Source organism: Gorilla gorilla, chromosome 14 (assembly GCF_029281585.2).
Source record: "Gorilla gorilla gorilla isolate KB3781 chromosome 14, NHGRI_mGorGor1-v2.1_pri, whole genome shotgun sequence".
In the NCBI taxonomy this organism is placed as follows: Eukaryota; Metazoa; Chordata; class Mammalia; order Primates; family Hominidae; genus Gorilla; species Gorilla gorilla.
Genome location: NC_073238.2, coordinates 59,410,503 through 59,425,510, shown reverse-complemented (window position 1 = coordinate 59,425,510; position 15,008 = coordinate 59,410,503). Strand labels below are relative to the sequence as shown.

General features: G+C 41.1%; 1 protein-coding gene and 2 non-coding genes across 3 annotated transcripts in view; 2 read left to right on the top strand and 1 right to left on the bottom strand.

Moving 5' to 3' along the window:
* GTF2F2 (general transcription factor IIF subunit 2) overlaps positions 1 to 15,008 on the bottom strand; it is a 166,650-nt gene that overhangs the window by 137,984 nt on the left and 13,658 nt on the right. Inside the window, exon 2 of the mRNA XM_004054462.5 lies at positions 13,886 to 13,959. Within this exon, the coding sequence (XP_004054510.1) occupies positions 13,886 to 13,959 (74 nt within the window). The remainder of the gene's footprint in view (positions 1 to 13,885; positions 13,960 to 15,008) is intronic.
* Positions 1,255 to 1,314, top strand: LOC115930461 (U7 small nuclear RNA). Its single transcript, XR_004067098.1, has one exon. It is a non-coding gene; the product is annotated as a U7 small nuclear RNA (small nuclear RNA).
* LOC115930512 (U6 spliceosomal RNA) lies at positions 12,717 to 12,818 on the top strand. Its single transcript, XR_004067143.1, has one exon. It is a non-coding gene; the product is annotated as a U6 spliceosomal RNA (small nuclear RNA).

Below are 15,008 nucleotides of genomic sequence, written 5' to 3'. Positions count from 1 at the left end.
TCAGCCCACCGCCCAGCCTGCCACCCTGTCCGGGAGGGAGGTGGGGGGTCAGCCCCCCGCCTGGCCAGCCGCCCCGTCCGGGAGGGAGGTGGGGGGGTCAGCCCACTGCCCAGCCTGCCGCCCTGTCCGGGAGGGAGGTGGGGGTTCGGCCCCCCGCCTGGCCAGCCACCCCATCCGGGAGGTGAGGGGCGCCTCTGCCCGGCCGCCCCTACTGGGAAGTGAGGAGCCCCTCTGCCCGGCCAGCCGCCCCGACCAGGAGGGAGGTGGGGGGGGTCAGCCCCCTGCCCGGCCAGCCACCCCGTCCGGGAGGTGAGGGGCACCTCTGCCCGGCCGCCCCTACTGGGAAGTGAGGAGCCCCTCTGCCCGGCCACCACCCCGGCTTGGAGGTGTACCCAACAGCTCATTGAGAACGGGTCATGATGACAATGGCGGTTTTGTGGAATGGAAAGGGGGGAAAGGTGGGGAAAAGATTGAGAAATCGGATGGTTGCCGTGTCTGTGTAGAAAGAGGTAGACATGGGAGACTTTTCATTTTGTTCTGTACTAAGAAAAAATTCTTCTGCCTTGGGATCCTGTTGATCTGTGACCCTACCCCCAACCCTGTGCTCTCTGAAACATGTGCTGTATCCACTCAGGGTTGAATGGATTAAGGGCGGTGCAAGATGTGCTTTGTTAAACAGTTGCTTGAAGGCAGCATGCTCGTTAAGAGCCATCACCACTCCCTAATCTCAAGTACCCAGGGACACAAACACTGCGGAAGGCCGCAGGGTCCTCTGCCTAGGGAAACCAGAGAACTTTGTTCACTTGCTTATCTGCTGACCTTCCCTCCGCTATTGTCCTGTAACCCTACCAAATCCCCCTCTGCGAGAAACACCCAAGAATGATCAATAAAAAAAAAAAAAAAAAAAAAAAACAGGCTGACAGGCCAGGTGTGGTGGCTGACGCCTGTAATCCCAGCACTTTGGGAGGCCGAGGCAGGCGGATCACCTGAGGTCAGGAGTTGGAGACCAGCCTGGCCAACATGGTGAAACCCTGTCTTTACTAAAAATACAAGAATTAGCTGGGTGTGGTGGCACTAGCCTGTAGTCCCAGCTACTCAGGAGGCCAGGAGGCTGAGGCAGGAGATTTGCTTGAACCCTGGAGGCAGAGGTTACAGTGAGCCGAGATCACACCACTGCACTCCAGCCTGGGTGACAGAGACAGACTCCGTCTCAAAAAAAAAAAAAAAAAAAAGAAACAAACAAACAAACGGTGTTATAGCTAGCTCTTTTGGAATTTATCCAGCAGGCTTTCTGGCATTTGCCAGAAAGCCCTGCCCCCCAAAAGTCAATAAAAAAACAAAAACATGTTACTGCTACAGAAATTATAGACCATGGAACACAATTTGAGGAGCACAGATTTAGGTTACTTAAAGTTTTCTTTTTTTTTTTTTGAGACAGGGTCTTGCTGTGTTACCCAGCCTCACTACACCCTTTACCTCCTGGGCTCCAGAAATCCTCCCATCTCAGCCTCTGAAGAAGCTGGGATTATAGACATGCACTACAATGCCAGGTTAGTTTTTGAATTTTTTGTAGAGACAGAGTCTCATATGTTGCCCAGATTAGTGTTGAACTCTGGGTTCAAGCAATCCTCCTGCCTCGGCCTCCCAGAGTGTTGGGATTACAGCTGTGAGCCACTGCACCTGGCCCATTTAGAGTTCTTGGTGGAAAAAATAATCTAAGCTACATGGATGTTAAGTCTATTTTCCTGAATGAGGAGATTCATGGGATGTCGCAAAGCAATGAGCAGAGATTGAGAATAAAATGCTGAAAATGTGAAAAAAAAAAAAAAAAATTTTAATTTTTTTTTTTACAAAGCAAAATCAGTGTACATCCTATATAAGAACTTAATTTTTTAAAAGTATGTATTAAATACCTCTTACATGCAAAGTACTGAGTTAACCCTATCCCAGCCAGCAGAAGGAATAAAAGGTACATCCATAAACTATAAAATGAGATAAATTTTAATGTTCAATTAAGGGAGCCACAATGCACCAGGATCAGACAGGAAGAAGCCATTTCTTCCATTTTAAGAGTTAAGGAATGACCCAACAAAGACAGAACGCTGAGCTCAGCCTTAAAGGGTACTAAGATTGCAATAAGTTGAAGTGGGGAAATACAGTATCAGAAGTGAGAGTTGAACGAAAGTCACGAAAGGGTCTGATCACAAATGAGTCATCAGATTTGGCTAGAAGGGAAAGGCAAAATAAGAAAGGGGAGGAGATAAACTCTAAAGGGGCTCAACCATAGAAGCTCTTGAATATCACAGTACAAAGTACAGACTTTATTCTTTGGGCAATGGAGATCTGTAGATATTGTTTGACCAAAAGAATAACAAGTACAGACATTTCCTACAGGAAACTTGCACTAGAAAATATATACAGAGTAGACTAAAGGTGACTAGAGATAGGAAGACCAATTAGAAAACCACTGTTTCTCCATAACATTCAGTTTGGTTCCAACCTGCCTTCATTCACTAGCTCAGTTAATCACTCATTCTATTATGAAGGGTCTACTATACGTCCACTATGCATTGTGCTATGTACATGGTACAGTATTGAGTGTGGATCCTTGACCTCAAGGAAGTCCCAGTTTAATGAAAATAGACACATCCAATCATAAACAACTACAAATAAAACAGTTATATCTTGCCATAACAACAAAAACTTTATGGCAAAGGTATATACCATAAATGTACCTGTCATGGAAATGCAAACTGGAAAGCCAGGAAAAGAAGTGAGTGAGGGATGAAGTCGAAAACATGGGGGATTTCCAGGCTAAGGGAATAGCCCAAATGAAAAAAGAAAGTATCTAGCACATTCTTTCTGACACTAGTGAATGGCAGCCCGGAGTCAAATGGTAAAGAATCACTTAGGACAGACTAAGGATTCCAGATTTTTCCGCAGACTTGTTTACTGTAGGACTTCTCAGTCTTTTACATATTAAAATGCAATGTCAGTCTCTTTTTTGTTGAGGAAGTATCTTAAAACGAGGTGAGAAAATTTTAAGATTTCACATAAAAATATGAATTTCCAGCTTCTCTTACAAGAATTAGAGATATGGCAAAGATTGGCCCCCAATTCAGCATGACAACAATACCCTCAACTTGCATTTTGAGGCAGGCACTAAATTCACCACAGTCCCCTCTCTAGCACTCCTGAATTTAGCTTCTAGAGCTCAATTTAATGTAACTGCCTTTAATTTAGCTACCTGTGTAAGGCAGAGGTGCTGTAGACAAAACAAAGGAAAAGATGCAGAAGACACTTCCATAATGTTTACAGAATTCTACTGAGGCTAAGGCAAACACCCACATAGAAAGTAAAGACAGCTTGAAGCAGCTAGTGGTAGAATGTAAGGAAGAGATACAGAGCAGGTCATTAAATTGTTAAAACTAAGAGAAGAGGAAATGACTGGAAGTGGGCAGCATAGGAAAAAAGATGAATTAAAGATCATGTTGACATTTTCAGTCTTGGTAACTAGATACAATCAGGGAACACAGGAGGAGAGGACAATTTCATTTTCACACATATATAATTATAACAGCATCTTAATTGGAATGATAGATTGATGAGCTCTAGATGAGTTAATACTCTCTAGAAAAAAAAGCTAATCCTTGAAGACTTAAAACTTATTTAAAAAGAATGACATATTCCCTTGTCTTGGTGTGTGAATGTATGAAGTACACATAACCTTTTGTTATTCTACATTACAACTATAATATACCCTTTGTATGATGACCTGTGCGCAAAATTTTAAATGCTAATTATTTTACAATACAGTGCTATCTTCAGAAATTAATGAAGTAAACATCTGGCCATCCTTTCACTAAATTTCTCAGAATGCTGTGCATTTTCTCCTTTACTACTCTGAGTCTATTTCTCAATACCCCACAGCTACTTTTTTAGATTCCGGTCTCATTCCTTTTGCCTTTCTTAATTTGTATTAATCATGTCTTTCCTTTTTCTTACACTTTTAAAATACTTCTTGGATTTGGTACCAATGGGGCCTGGCTTTTCACTAACAGGCAATAAGCAACATCTTTTCCAGGTTAATAAAACAATATCATTATTCAACTGTTGGCTCTTGTTGGTTTTGTTTTGTTTTCTTTTTGTGACAGGGTCTTGACCTGTCACCCAGGCTAGAGTGCAGTGGCATGATGATGGCTCACTGCAGCCTTGACTTCCTGGGCTGAAGTGATCCTCCCACCTCAGCCTCTGGAGTGGCTGGGACCACAGGCGCTCATTACCTTATCTAGCTAACATTTATTTTTATTTTTGTAGAGACAGGGTCTCACTATGTTGCCCCAGCTGGTTTCGAACTCCTAGACTCAAGTGATCCTCCTGCCTTGGCCTTGCAGAGTGCTGAGATTACAGATATAAGCCACCGCACCAGGCCTTGTTTTAATTCCTATTCATACTTCCCCTAACTGAACAACTGAGCTCAAAAACCATTAGGTGAAGCCAAACAACATAGGTATCTTCTTCAGAGTGGGTTGGATAGCATGGTTATAGTCCAAATGGGGTGAAGAGGATGCCACTGGGGTGAAGCAGGCAAGCAGGGGCAAGGTATCAGAGCCCAGTCAGGTAAGGAGGGCATCGCTATAAAGGAGTGGCTCAGTAAGAAATGTGTCAGAGCCTGGCAGGTGAGAGCATCCACATATAGGAGGACAACCTGAAACAGGATGCTGGACCCTTAGTGGGGTAAGGAGGCATTCCTATGGAGGAGGGGAGAAACCTCAGAACAGGAATGAAAGCCTGAACAGGGTGAGGAGGGTGTCCCAGTGGAGGACAGTGAAAGTGGCAGCACACTGAGGGGAGCTACAGCCCAAGCAGGGTGAATAGGGTATTCGCACATGGAGTTGGGAACGGACTGAACAAGTAAGAACAGAGGCCCAAACAAATAAGTAACTATATTAAGGACAACAGGAACCAGGTTTCTCACTTTTGGAAAAGAAGCACAAGTAAGAAAAGGAAGAAAACTGGAACAAAGTATGTGGTATTTTATTGGAACTGGATATATTAGTGCAAACTCATTTCAATATATGTAAATATAGAAATATAGATGTAAAGAGGGATGTGTGTGGGGGAGGTATGTGTGTGTGTACATATGCTCCCTAGCTCTGTTCACTGAGAAGGCCTTGGAAGCAGCAATAAGCATTTGGGGTATCCATATCTTAGTTTCTAAATATCATTCTCCCCTAAAAGGAACCATGGCCAACTCCTTGGAGAAATGGCTAACTCCAGGGCTTAGGCAGAAATGTATAAGATGAGTCTAAAACATCTCTCTATGTCAAAAAAATAACAAGTGCTCAAAGAATGATGAAGACATGTCAAAAGGGCATAAATATTTTACTATTAATTTATCCTCATATATTAATCTTTCCATCACTCACCTATTACTTCCATGGGATAAGTTCCTAGCAGTTGATGGAATTAAAGAAACAAAGAGAAATTTACAGAATTGCTGGGTGAAAGGCATGAATATTTTGTTATCAATTTTTATAGCTTTCTCATTATCCCAGTCTCACTCTACTGGATGAGCTCATTTGTCTATCTCTCTAGATAATGGCATCATCGAGAACTGAATAAAATGCTTGAGCTGTGAGCTAACTGGCAGAGAAAATAGTGGGATTGTTATTCTATGTTGTTTTGAGCAGGAATATGTGTGCATGTTGTGTAAGTTATACACACACACATATATGTTGCCAGACTGCCTTTCAGAAAGTTTGTAACAAATTAAACTCCCGTCATCATATTATCAGTATAACACTGTTCTAAACTCAGTCAATTTTATAACAGAAAAATTGTGTCTCATTAATTTTTTGTTTCCATACTTTTTATTATTAGCGGGTCCCCACATGACCCAGAATGTTAAACATGTTTAGAAATAAAGCTAGAAATAAGCACTTTGGGAGGCCGAGGCGGGTGGATCACGAGGTCAGGAGATCGAGACCATCCTGGCTAACACAGTGAAACCCCATCTCTACTAAAAATACAAAAAATTAGCCAGTCGTGGTGGCGGGCGCCTGTAGTCCCAGCTACTCGGGAGGCTGAGGCAGGAGAATGGCATGAACCCAAGCCGAGATCGCGCCACTGCACTCCAGCCTGGGTGACTGAGCGAGACTCTGTCTCAAAAAAAGAAAAAAAAAAAAAAAAGACCAAAAAAAGAAATAAAGCTAGAAATAAAAGTCTCGGGGAGAAGCCATATTATTAGTACAGGCTACGTGATTATCAATAAGATACAACATATATCAAACATTTGGACAACTGAAGTATTCTGAGGCAGGATGGTGATGTACAAAGAAGGTTGCCTTTAAAATTAAACAAGCTAAAGCAAAACTATAAACTAATTTTTTTTTTGAGACCCAGTTTTGTGCTTGTTGACCAAGCTGGAGTGCAATGGTGAGATCTCCACTCACTGAAACCTCTGCTCCCCCGGGTTCAAGCAATTCTCCTGCCTCAGCCTCCCGAGGAGCTGGGATTATAGCCACACACCAACACATCTGGCTAATTTTTGTATTTTTAGTAGAGACGGGGTTTCACCACGTTGGCCAGGCTGGTGTCGAACTCCTGACCTCAGGTGCTCCACCTGCCTCAGCCTCCCAAGGTGTTAGGATTACAGGTGTGAGCCACCGTGCCCAGACCAGCAAAACTATAAACTAATTAAAATGTGGCACACATCAGATGTCCAAAGATACAAAAATAATCCAGGTACATTGGTTTAGAAATATCATATAAATTGCTTGATAAAAATGGTCCAAATGTTACCAACTGTCAGAACAAGCTGTTACTCTCATCTTATTCACAGCTGGACTCTCCTTTTTTCGAGTATTAAGACAGAACCAATTCAGTAAGAGCTGCATTCCAAGCTGCACGTCTTTTCCCTCCTCTCTGCCTCTCCCAATCTCTCCACCCACAGCCCTGTCTTCTGGAATGAGCAGCCACGCCATACAGATCTCCTAGTTTCTGGCCTGCGACACACAGCAAGCTGCTGCTGAGCTTCGGAAGATGTGGTAGGGAGGGGAGGTCCTCCCACACCACATTAGACACAACGCAGCATCTACTATCTGGCCTGTGTAGTATGCGTGGTTACGACAGCAGGAGAACTCTTATTAACTACATATTTTACACGCATTTGAACCTATGAGGTATTAATATCATCTCCTCAGATGAGGAAACAGAGTAAACAATTTACCCAAAGTCACATAGCTAGTAAGTGATAGGGTAAGGACTAAACCTCAGGCTAATTCCCAGGTCCATACTCATAACCAGTATGCCACACTGCCTTTCTAAAATCTTAGTTGTTTTCGTTTTTTACCCAAATATATGTTTTTTTAAACCACAGGTAACCTATAACCTATAACCTATAAACCTACACACTTAGAGGTTAATCTGCCTCTAGGAATCAGTAGTTGATTCTACATTTAAAATATGTGAGTACAGTTTACCTGGTCTGCCCTACATCTTCTCTTAACAGCCCTAGACTTTCAAATGTTCCTTATAAGACATTAATTTTTTTTCAGCTTTCTGATTATCCTAGTCTCACTCCACTGAATGATCTTATTCATCCATGTCTCTCTTTAAGTGCAGCACTAAGAACTGAACATTACGTTTTCACTGTGAGCTGACTGGCAAAGAAAGGAGTAGGATTATCATTCCACTTCATTCTAAACAACAGACATCTATCAATGGAGCCTTTTGTTTATAGGCTCATAAATTTGATGACTCATATTAAGCTCAAAATCAACTACAATCCTGATAACCTAGTCACGTGCACTGTAAGACATTCCCCACCCATCCTACACTTGTTTAACAGTGAATTTAGTTAATTCAGTAACAGCAATGAAAACTAAGTAAATTAGTAAAGTAAACAAGACAGCCTGGAGAATACAGCCAGGAGACCAACTAGGCAACAAGCTGTTTTCAAGCATTTTCATAGCAGTCTTAGGGTACTAATTACTATAAGTCTGTTCTCATCACTAAAAGTATCTAGATCTTCTACAAGACTGATTATGTGTTACGTTAGGTAGAAAATCTGCTAGACCTGTTGCCTACATATAAAACATACAAACACACACAATTTGCTCCTTATTTGTCTCTGATATTGGCATAGGTAGAAACCACTAGATTCCCTTTTAAGAAATTCTGAGGGCCAGACGTGGTGGCTCACGCCTGTAATCCTAGCACTTTGGGAGGCCAAGGCAGGCAGATCACTTGAGGTCAGGAGTTCAAGACCAGCCTGGCCAACATGGTGAAACCCTGTCTCTACTAAAAATAAAAAAAAATTAGCCGGGCATGGTGGCAGGCGCCTATAATCCCAGCTACTCAGGAGGCTGAGGCACGAGAATTGCTTGAACTCAGGAGGCGGAGGTTGCAGTGAGCCGAGATCACGCCACTGCGCTCCAGCCTGGGCAACAGAGCCAGACTCCATCTCAAAAAAAAAAAAAAAAAAAATGGTGGGCTTACTTTTTCTTCAACTGTGGTTGAGGAAACTGGTTTGAATAAAATAATTTCAACTCACTTCTACTGAGGTTTTACTTTTAAAAGAATTCAAGACTAAAGTGAGAAAAACAAGGAATGTAAGTACTGGCCATGTACTCTAGGGAAGAGATCAAGATGCAACAAAGTAAACCAAAGCCTTAGAACTACATATAAGAGAGAACAACAAGGAAAGCAAAATCAGACTTCTGTGCTATGTTCTGAAGTTAGCAAAACTAAGCCTAAAGGGGTTAGAAAAATACCTTGCTCTGGTTAGTGGATTTAAAACATAACAATGTTTTAAAACTTTGTCTGTATTAAACACCCAAAATGATTTGTACGGAAAGTAATCTGGAGGCTTATATACCAAGCAGTTACCCATGGCCACCTCTAAAGCATGTGAATGGGGAAAACAGAGACCTTTTCATTTTGTAAAAATTTTAAAGGAAAAAAAACAAGAAAGTAAGTGTTACTTATACACTAAAACACACACACACAGTATTTCTAAGGAACTTTGGTTGGATCCCTAGAGAAATCAAACAATGCCAGCTCATAAATCAGCCTAGTAATGCACAGAATAACTACCCACCATCTTCACCCCTACCCCCACACACACATCTGCTAACACTTAGGACAACTATATTATCAAAACCAGGACACCCTGGAGAGTGGAAAAAGGGGGCACTATTAATAAATGCATAGGGAAACACATAAACTGGGAGGGTTCCAGGCAAACCTGGAGGTTTAGCCACCCTATGTGGATTAGATGCAACTATGTGGACCATCTGCTTTAAACTAAGAAAGAAAAAGACCTTGAGATTTTCTACCAAGCAAGGATTCATAAGAAAAATTGCAGCATGCCCATTATTGCTTATTTAGCATGCTATCTTTAATATTTTACTTTAGTGATCAAAGTAGTACTTGAGATTTACATGGGTTTCTCTCAGCCTTGTTTCCTTTCACTCCTTTTCCTGTAATCTTTTCCCCCTCCTCCCAAAAAGAGATATTATATTTCTGAACCAGGTATTTTCTTTACATAGAGGTTTTCAGGAACGCATTATTCATGGTGGGACATGAATATTACATGGAGGGAGAACATTTGAGTTTACAAATATTTTAAGAAATGCTAAGCTATTTAATGTTTTATAAACATCCTATGGGTTGGGAAGGCATTATTATCCACATTTTACAAACAAGAAGTGTAAGGCCCAAAGCCAAACAACTATCAACAGCCATTCAGGACTAGAAGCCAGGTCTTGAGCTGTACTGTGAAGGCACTCCACAATACCATGAGGTTCATCATCTAAGCACTCTCTCCTTTAGCCTGCCTTTCTTCAGTGACATACATTCCTGAGATTTTATCTTGGTTGTGGCTCCCATTTCAGTAAAACCTAATATAAAAAACTCTGAAGTTCATTACAGAACAGTAGCTAATTATGTGCATTACAAAGAAGTTCACATTGAGGGAAAAAAACCCCGTACATTTCAATATTATTTTTCTCTTTCAATAAAAGTATGACAACTCATAAAAATGTGACACATCTACAACTTCCCAGGAACATGTTCATCTTATAAACTTAAATATACAAATAAATAACTATTTCCATATTATCTTAATGGATTCATATAAAAGCCCTGCAAAAAGGCAACTTTTAGGATAAGAAATCTAAAGTCAGAAGATTCAGTGACTTGTACAAAGTCTCACTCATAGTAAATGATTGAGTTAGAACTAGGACATGCTGGAGTTTTCTGACCAATAAAAGGCCAGAATACAAGCCTGACTCCACTATGAACATATACTCAATCATTCCTTGAGAAAACGAGATATTACACTTGGCCCCCTATATCTGAGTGGTCAATATTCATGGAGTCAACCAACTGCAGACTGAAAATATTTTAAACATCGGCTGGGCATGGTGGTTCATGCCTGTAACACCCACACTTCAGGGGCTGAGGAGGGAGGATCCCTTAAGCCCAGGAGTTTGAGACCAACCTAGGCAACACAGGGAGACTCTGCCTCCACGAAAAAAAAAAAAAAAATAGCTGGGCATGGCAGTGCTTGCCTGTAGTCCTGGGAACAGAGTGAGACCCTGTTTCAAAAAAAAGAGAAAAACAAATAGTAACAACTATTTACATAGTTTTTACACTGTATTAGTTATAAGTAATCTAGAGATGCTTTAAAGTATACAGAAGGATGTGTGTAGGTTATACGTAAATACTGTGCCATTTTATATAAAGGACTTGAGCATGGTAGATTTTGGTATGGGAGATGGGGCATGCCAGACACCAATCTCCTGCAGGTACTGAGGGACAACTGTACTTGTCCCCACCTAACTTTAGAACACAGTGTCTACTATGCCAAGCATTCTTCTAGACAATGGAGATATAGTAATCATCAAGACAAAAATCCTGACCTGGTAGAGTTTATACTTTAGCAGGCAATATGAACAACACACAAACAAATATACAGTATGTCAGATGGGTATAGTAGAAGGAGAATAAATAACAACACAAAAGAACAGTGAATAATAAGAGGGTAAGGGAGATAGAGCCTGCAGGGTGCTATTTTTACATATGGTGGCCAGAAAATACCTCAATGAGCTGAAATTGTGAACAGAGACCGAAAAGAAATGTGGGAGCAAGGCATGGGGATATCTAAAGGAAGAGTGTTCCAGAGAGAAAAAACAGAAGAATAGCAATTATTAAGTTTGAGATGCTTCTGAAACATCCGAGGACATCCGAGGACACAGTCCAAACATCAACAACACAGTCAGAAAATTCTGAGCGTGGACAGAGAGAGAGGTGTGTAAATACATTTTTTGATTTTTACTTATTTTCAGTTGAAATGAACATTTATTGAGCCCATATTAAATGAGACACAGCTAAGAAATGCCCCTGCCCCATCCATGCACAATTCACACCACCCAACCCAGGATCAATGTCTTGCTGTTTCTCCTCAGCTGGGTACATCCTACATTTCACTAGTTTTCTACCATTATGCAATCTCCTATAGTGGAGTGACAGGCTTGTCTTAAAGCTCAGAATCTTCTTAGAAAGTAGTGGATAACAGAGTCATAGTCACAGCTAACGAAAAATTTCCTTTATTTAAACATGCGCTGAGATGGACTCATTGCTTCCTGTGAATCTGCTAAGCTTGTCTGTCACTCTAATGATGGGCTCTTTGGAATAAACAGCATTCATAATAATCTTCACTCGCAGCCGGGCACAGTGGCTACCGCCTGTAATCCCAGCACTTTAGGAGGCCAAAGCACGTGGCTCACTTGAGGTCAGGAGTTCAAGACCAGCTTGGCCAACATGGCGAAACCCCGTCTCTACTAAAAATACAAAAATTAGTCAGGTATGGTTGGCGCACATCTATAAGCCCAGCTACTCAGGAAGCTGAGGCAGGAGAATCGCTTGAACCCGGGAGGCAGAGGATACAGTGAGCTCAGATCACGCCACTGCACTCCAGCAAGGGCAACAGAGTGAGACACTGTCTCGAAAAATAATAATAATACTGATCTTCACTCACATCATAATCGTCACTCACAAGTTCTCTGAAATGGATTATAATCAGCTGTGGCCTCAGCAGCTTCTTCCACAAAGCTAGAGTTGGCTGACTCCACATCAGTAAAGAATTCCAGAGCCTGCGTGTTCTGTGGTTGGCTCTAGGTCCGTGGTCAAGTCTAGGTTAATGGTTAAATCTTGGTCTGTGGTTAACTCTAGATCAGCAGTCAATTCTAGTAGGTCAGTGGTTGATTCTGGGAGTAGTGTGGAGAAAGTCACAGCCAGGGCATGGAACACAAAGAAAATAAGGACCTTCCTGAACACGGTGCCTCCACGGAGGGCAGAAGCATCTTGAACTGTATATTTAAATACCACCTGGTACTTAAAGCCATGAGACCAAATGAGAACACCCAGGAAGTGAAAAGAGAGAAAAGGAAAGAACTAAGGACTGAGTCCTGGGGTCACATAACATTTAGAGACAGAAGATGAGAAGGGGCTTAGCAAGAAACTAAGAAGGAACAGCCAATGAGGGGAGAGGAGAAGAGATGTGTCCTAGAGTAAAGTGGGAAAAAAAAAGTCTCAGGAAAAAAGTGATCAACTATGTCAAATTCCACTGAAGTTCAAGTAAGAGAGCTGCTAGTTGACTCTTGGATTTAGGAATGTGGACGGTGGCAGATTATAGAAAAGGAACATGTGCTCGCCTCAGCAGCATATACTAAAATTGGAACAATACAGAGAGGATGAGCATGGCCCCTGCACAAGGATGACATGCGAATTCGGAAGTATTCCATATTTTGAAATAAATAAATAAATAAGGAACACAAGTTTTTTTTGCAGCAGCTTCCATCAAAAGGTGGAGTCTGTTTTCCCATAACTGAATCTGGGCTTGGCCATGTGAGCTGCTTTGGTCAAAAGGACTTTAGCAAATGTGACACAAGCACAGGCTTTCAAAGTGCTTGTGCACTGGGGCTTCCTCTTTTCCTACTAGAACTCTTTCACCATCATGTGAATGAGCTTGCTAGAGATGAAATAAATAGCTGTTGCCCCTGCTGATGTCAACTCAACCACCACATACAAGTGAGGACATCCTTGCCAGGAAGGCCGCCCAGGCCAGCCCCAACCAGAATTGATCCATAGAATTATCAGCAAATCAAATGGCTTTTGTTATAAGTCACTAAGTTTTGGGATGGTTTGTTATGAAGCAAAAGCTAATTGATAAAGAGGAAGATACCAGTAACAGACAAGAGCTGTTTCAATGGAATCATGGACATACGAATCTGGACATTCGAATCTGAATGGAGTTGGTTAAGAATGAATGGATAGAAAGAATGGAACACAAGGCCTCCAGCTGACACTAGCTGAGCTTTAGAGGCTTTCCTTTCTAACAAGGCCATTTCCTCAACCAGAAAACTATATTGTTACACTGTTTTCTAGATACTCCCCACCCACTTCCAAAGCCCCTATAAGTAGGCCCAGTGGTACAGTGGCAAAGTCCTGCTGCAAGTACTTTCCTTGGTGCATCCAGTTATACCCAGCCTAAGCACACCTGCTCATGGAGGTAGACAGGATGGAGGGGTGAAAGAACTACATAATCTGCTGCTTCACCGCCATTAAGGTAAACCAATAAACTTGATATTATATTTATACCACCAGTCACTAGGAGTGTGGGTGTGGGGATATGTGTGTATGTGCAAGGATGTCTCCTTACAGGGCACCTAACCATCTCCTGACAAGCCTTGACATGCTCATTACTTGTCATTTTCTAAGTAAACTCTCTGATCAGAAATTATAATCACTTTTAAAAGCACTTATAAAAATTTCAAAAATAGCTTTTTAAAATGTCAAGAATATGTAAATAACTTACTTGGCAATCCGCAGTTTCCCAACTTCACCTCTTCCAGAGGCTTTAGCCCATTGCTGTGACAAATATTTAGGAACCTAAAACAAAGTAAAACACTAATAAGTCTATTTTAGATGCTAACAGATCTTTTCAAACATAAAATGATATATTGCTTCTATTTTTATTTTCTGCCTCTAATAAGGGATCATTATAAAGTTATCACTGTATGTTTTACACTATATAAAATACTAAGACACGTAAAAAATGATTTTAGCTCTCAAAGAACTTAATCGAGGTGGCAACACAAAACTAACATAGGTCAAATAACCTAACAATAATAAAGCACCAACTTATCTTCCCAAATAAGTCCAATTAAAGGTCACAGAAGAGAAAGGCTATCAGAAAAGGCTTCTCAGAAGAGAACAGCACTCACTATAGTAACAGCATTATTTAGAAACACCACTGGGCTTAAGATTATTTCAAAAGTCAAGTTTTATTATGTAGAAAATTGTAACTTTGACTACTGTGAAGAAGAGGCTGCTAATATAAAAGGATTATTAAACAGCATAGCTAACATTTATATAATCCTGCCTTCCTGACACTGTTGTAAGCACTTTATATAGATTGACACATTTAATCCTCACATCTCTATGGAACAGGTACTATTACCCCCATTTTACAGATGATGAATTTGAGGCACTCAGGGACTATACAATTTACTCAAGGTTATACAATTAGTAAAGATGGAGACAGGATTCGAACCCAGGCATTCTGCGTCCAGGGTCTGTGTTCTTAACAAATACACTATATTGTGTTGTAACTGGATACATGCAATAAGAAGGACTTTAATTCCCAAAAAGGAAAAGTGGATGATATATGCTGAATCCCTACTATATACCTTATCTCATTTCTTCTAAAAAGTAATTTGGACTCTGGAATCAGGGCATACCTTGAAAGTTATCCTATTATTAGGAGTAAATGAGATACACCAAGTATAAAGCATAATACCTTACACAAAGCAATTACTCAGTAAGTGTCAAGTGTCATTATTTTTTCATGACAAATTTGGAGTGACAGTCTAGCTGCCAAAGCTGAGAAGGAAAGAAATTCTACCTAGCGGTACTTCATATGCAAAAAAACACGACTT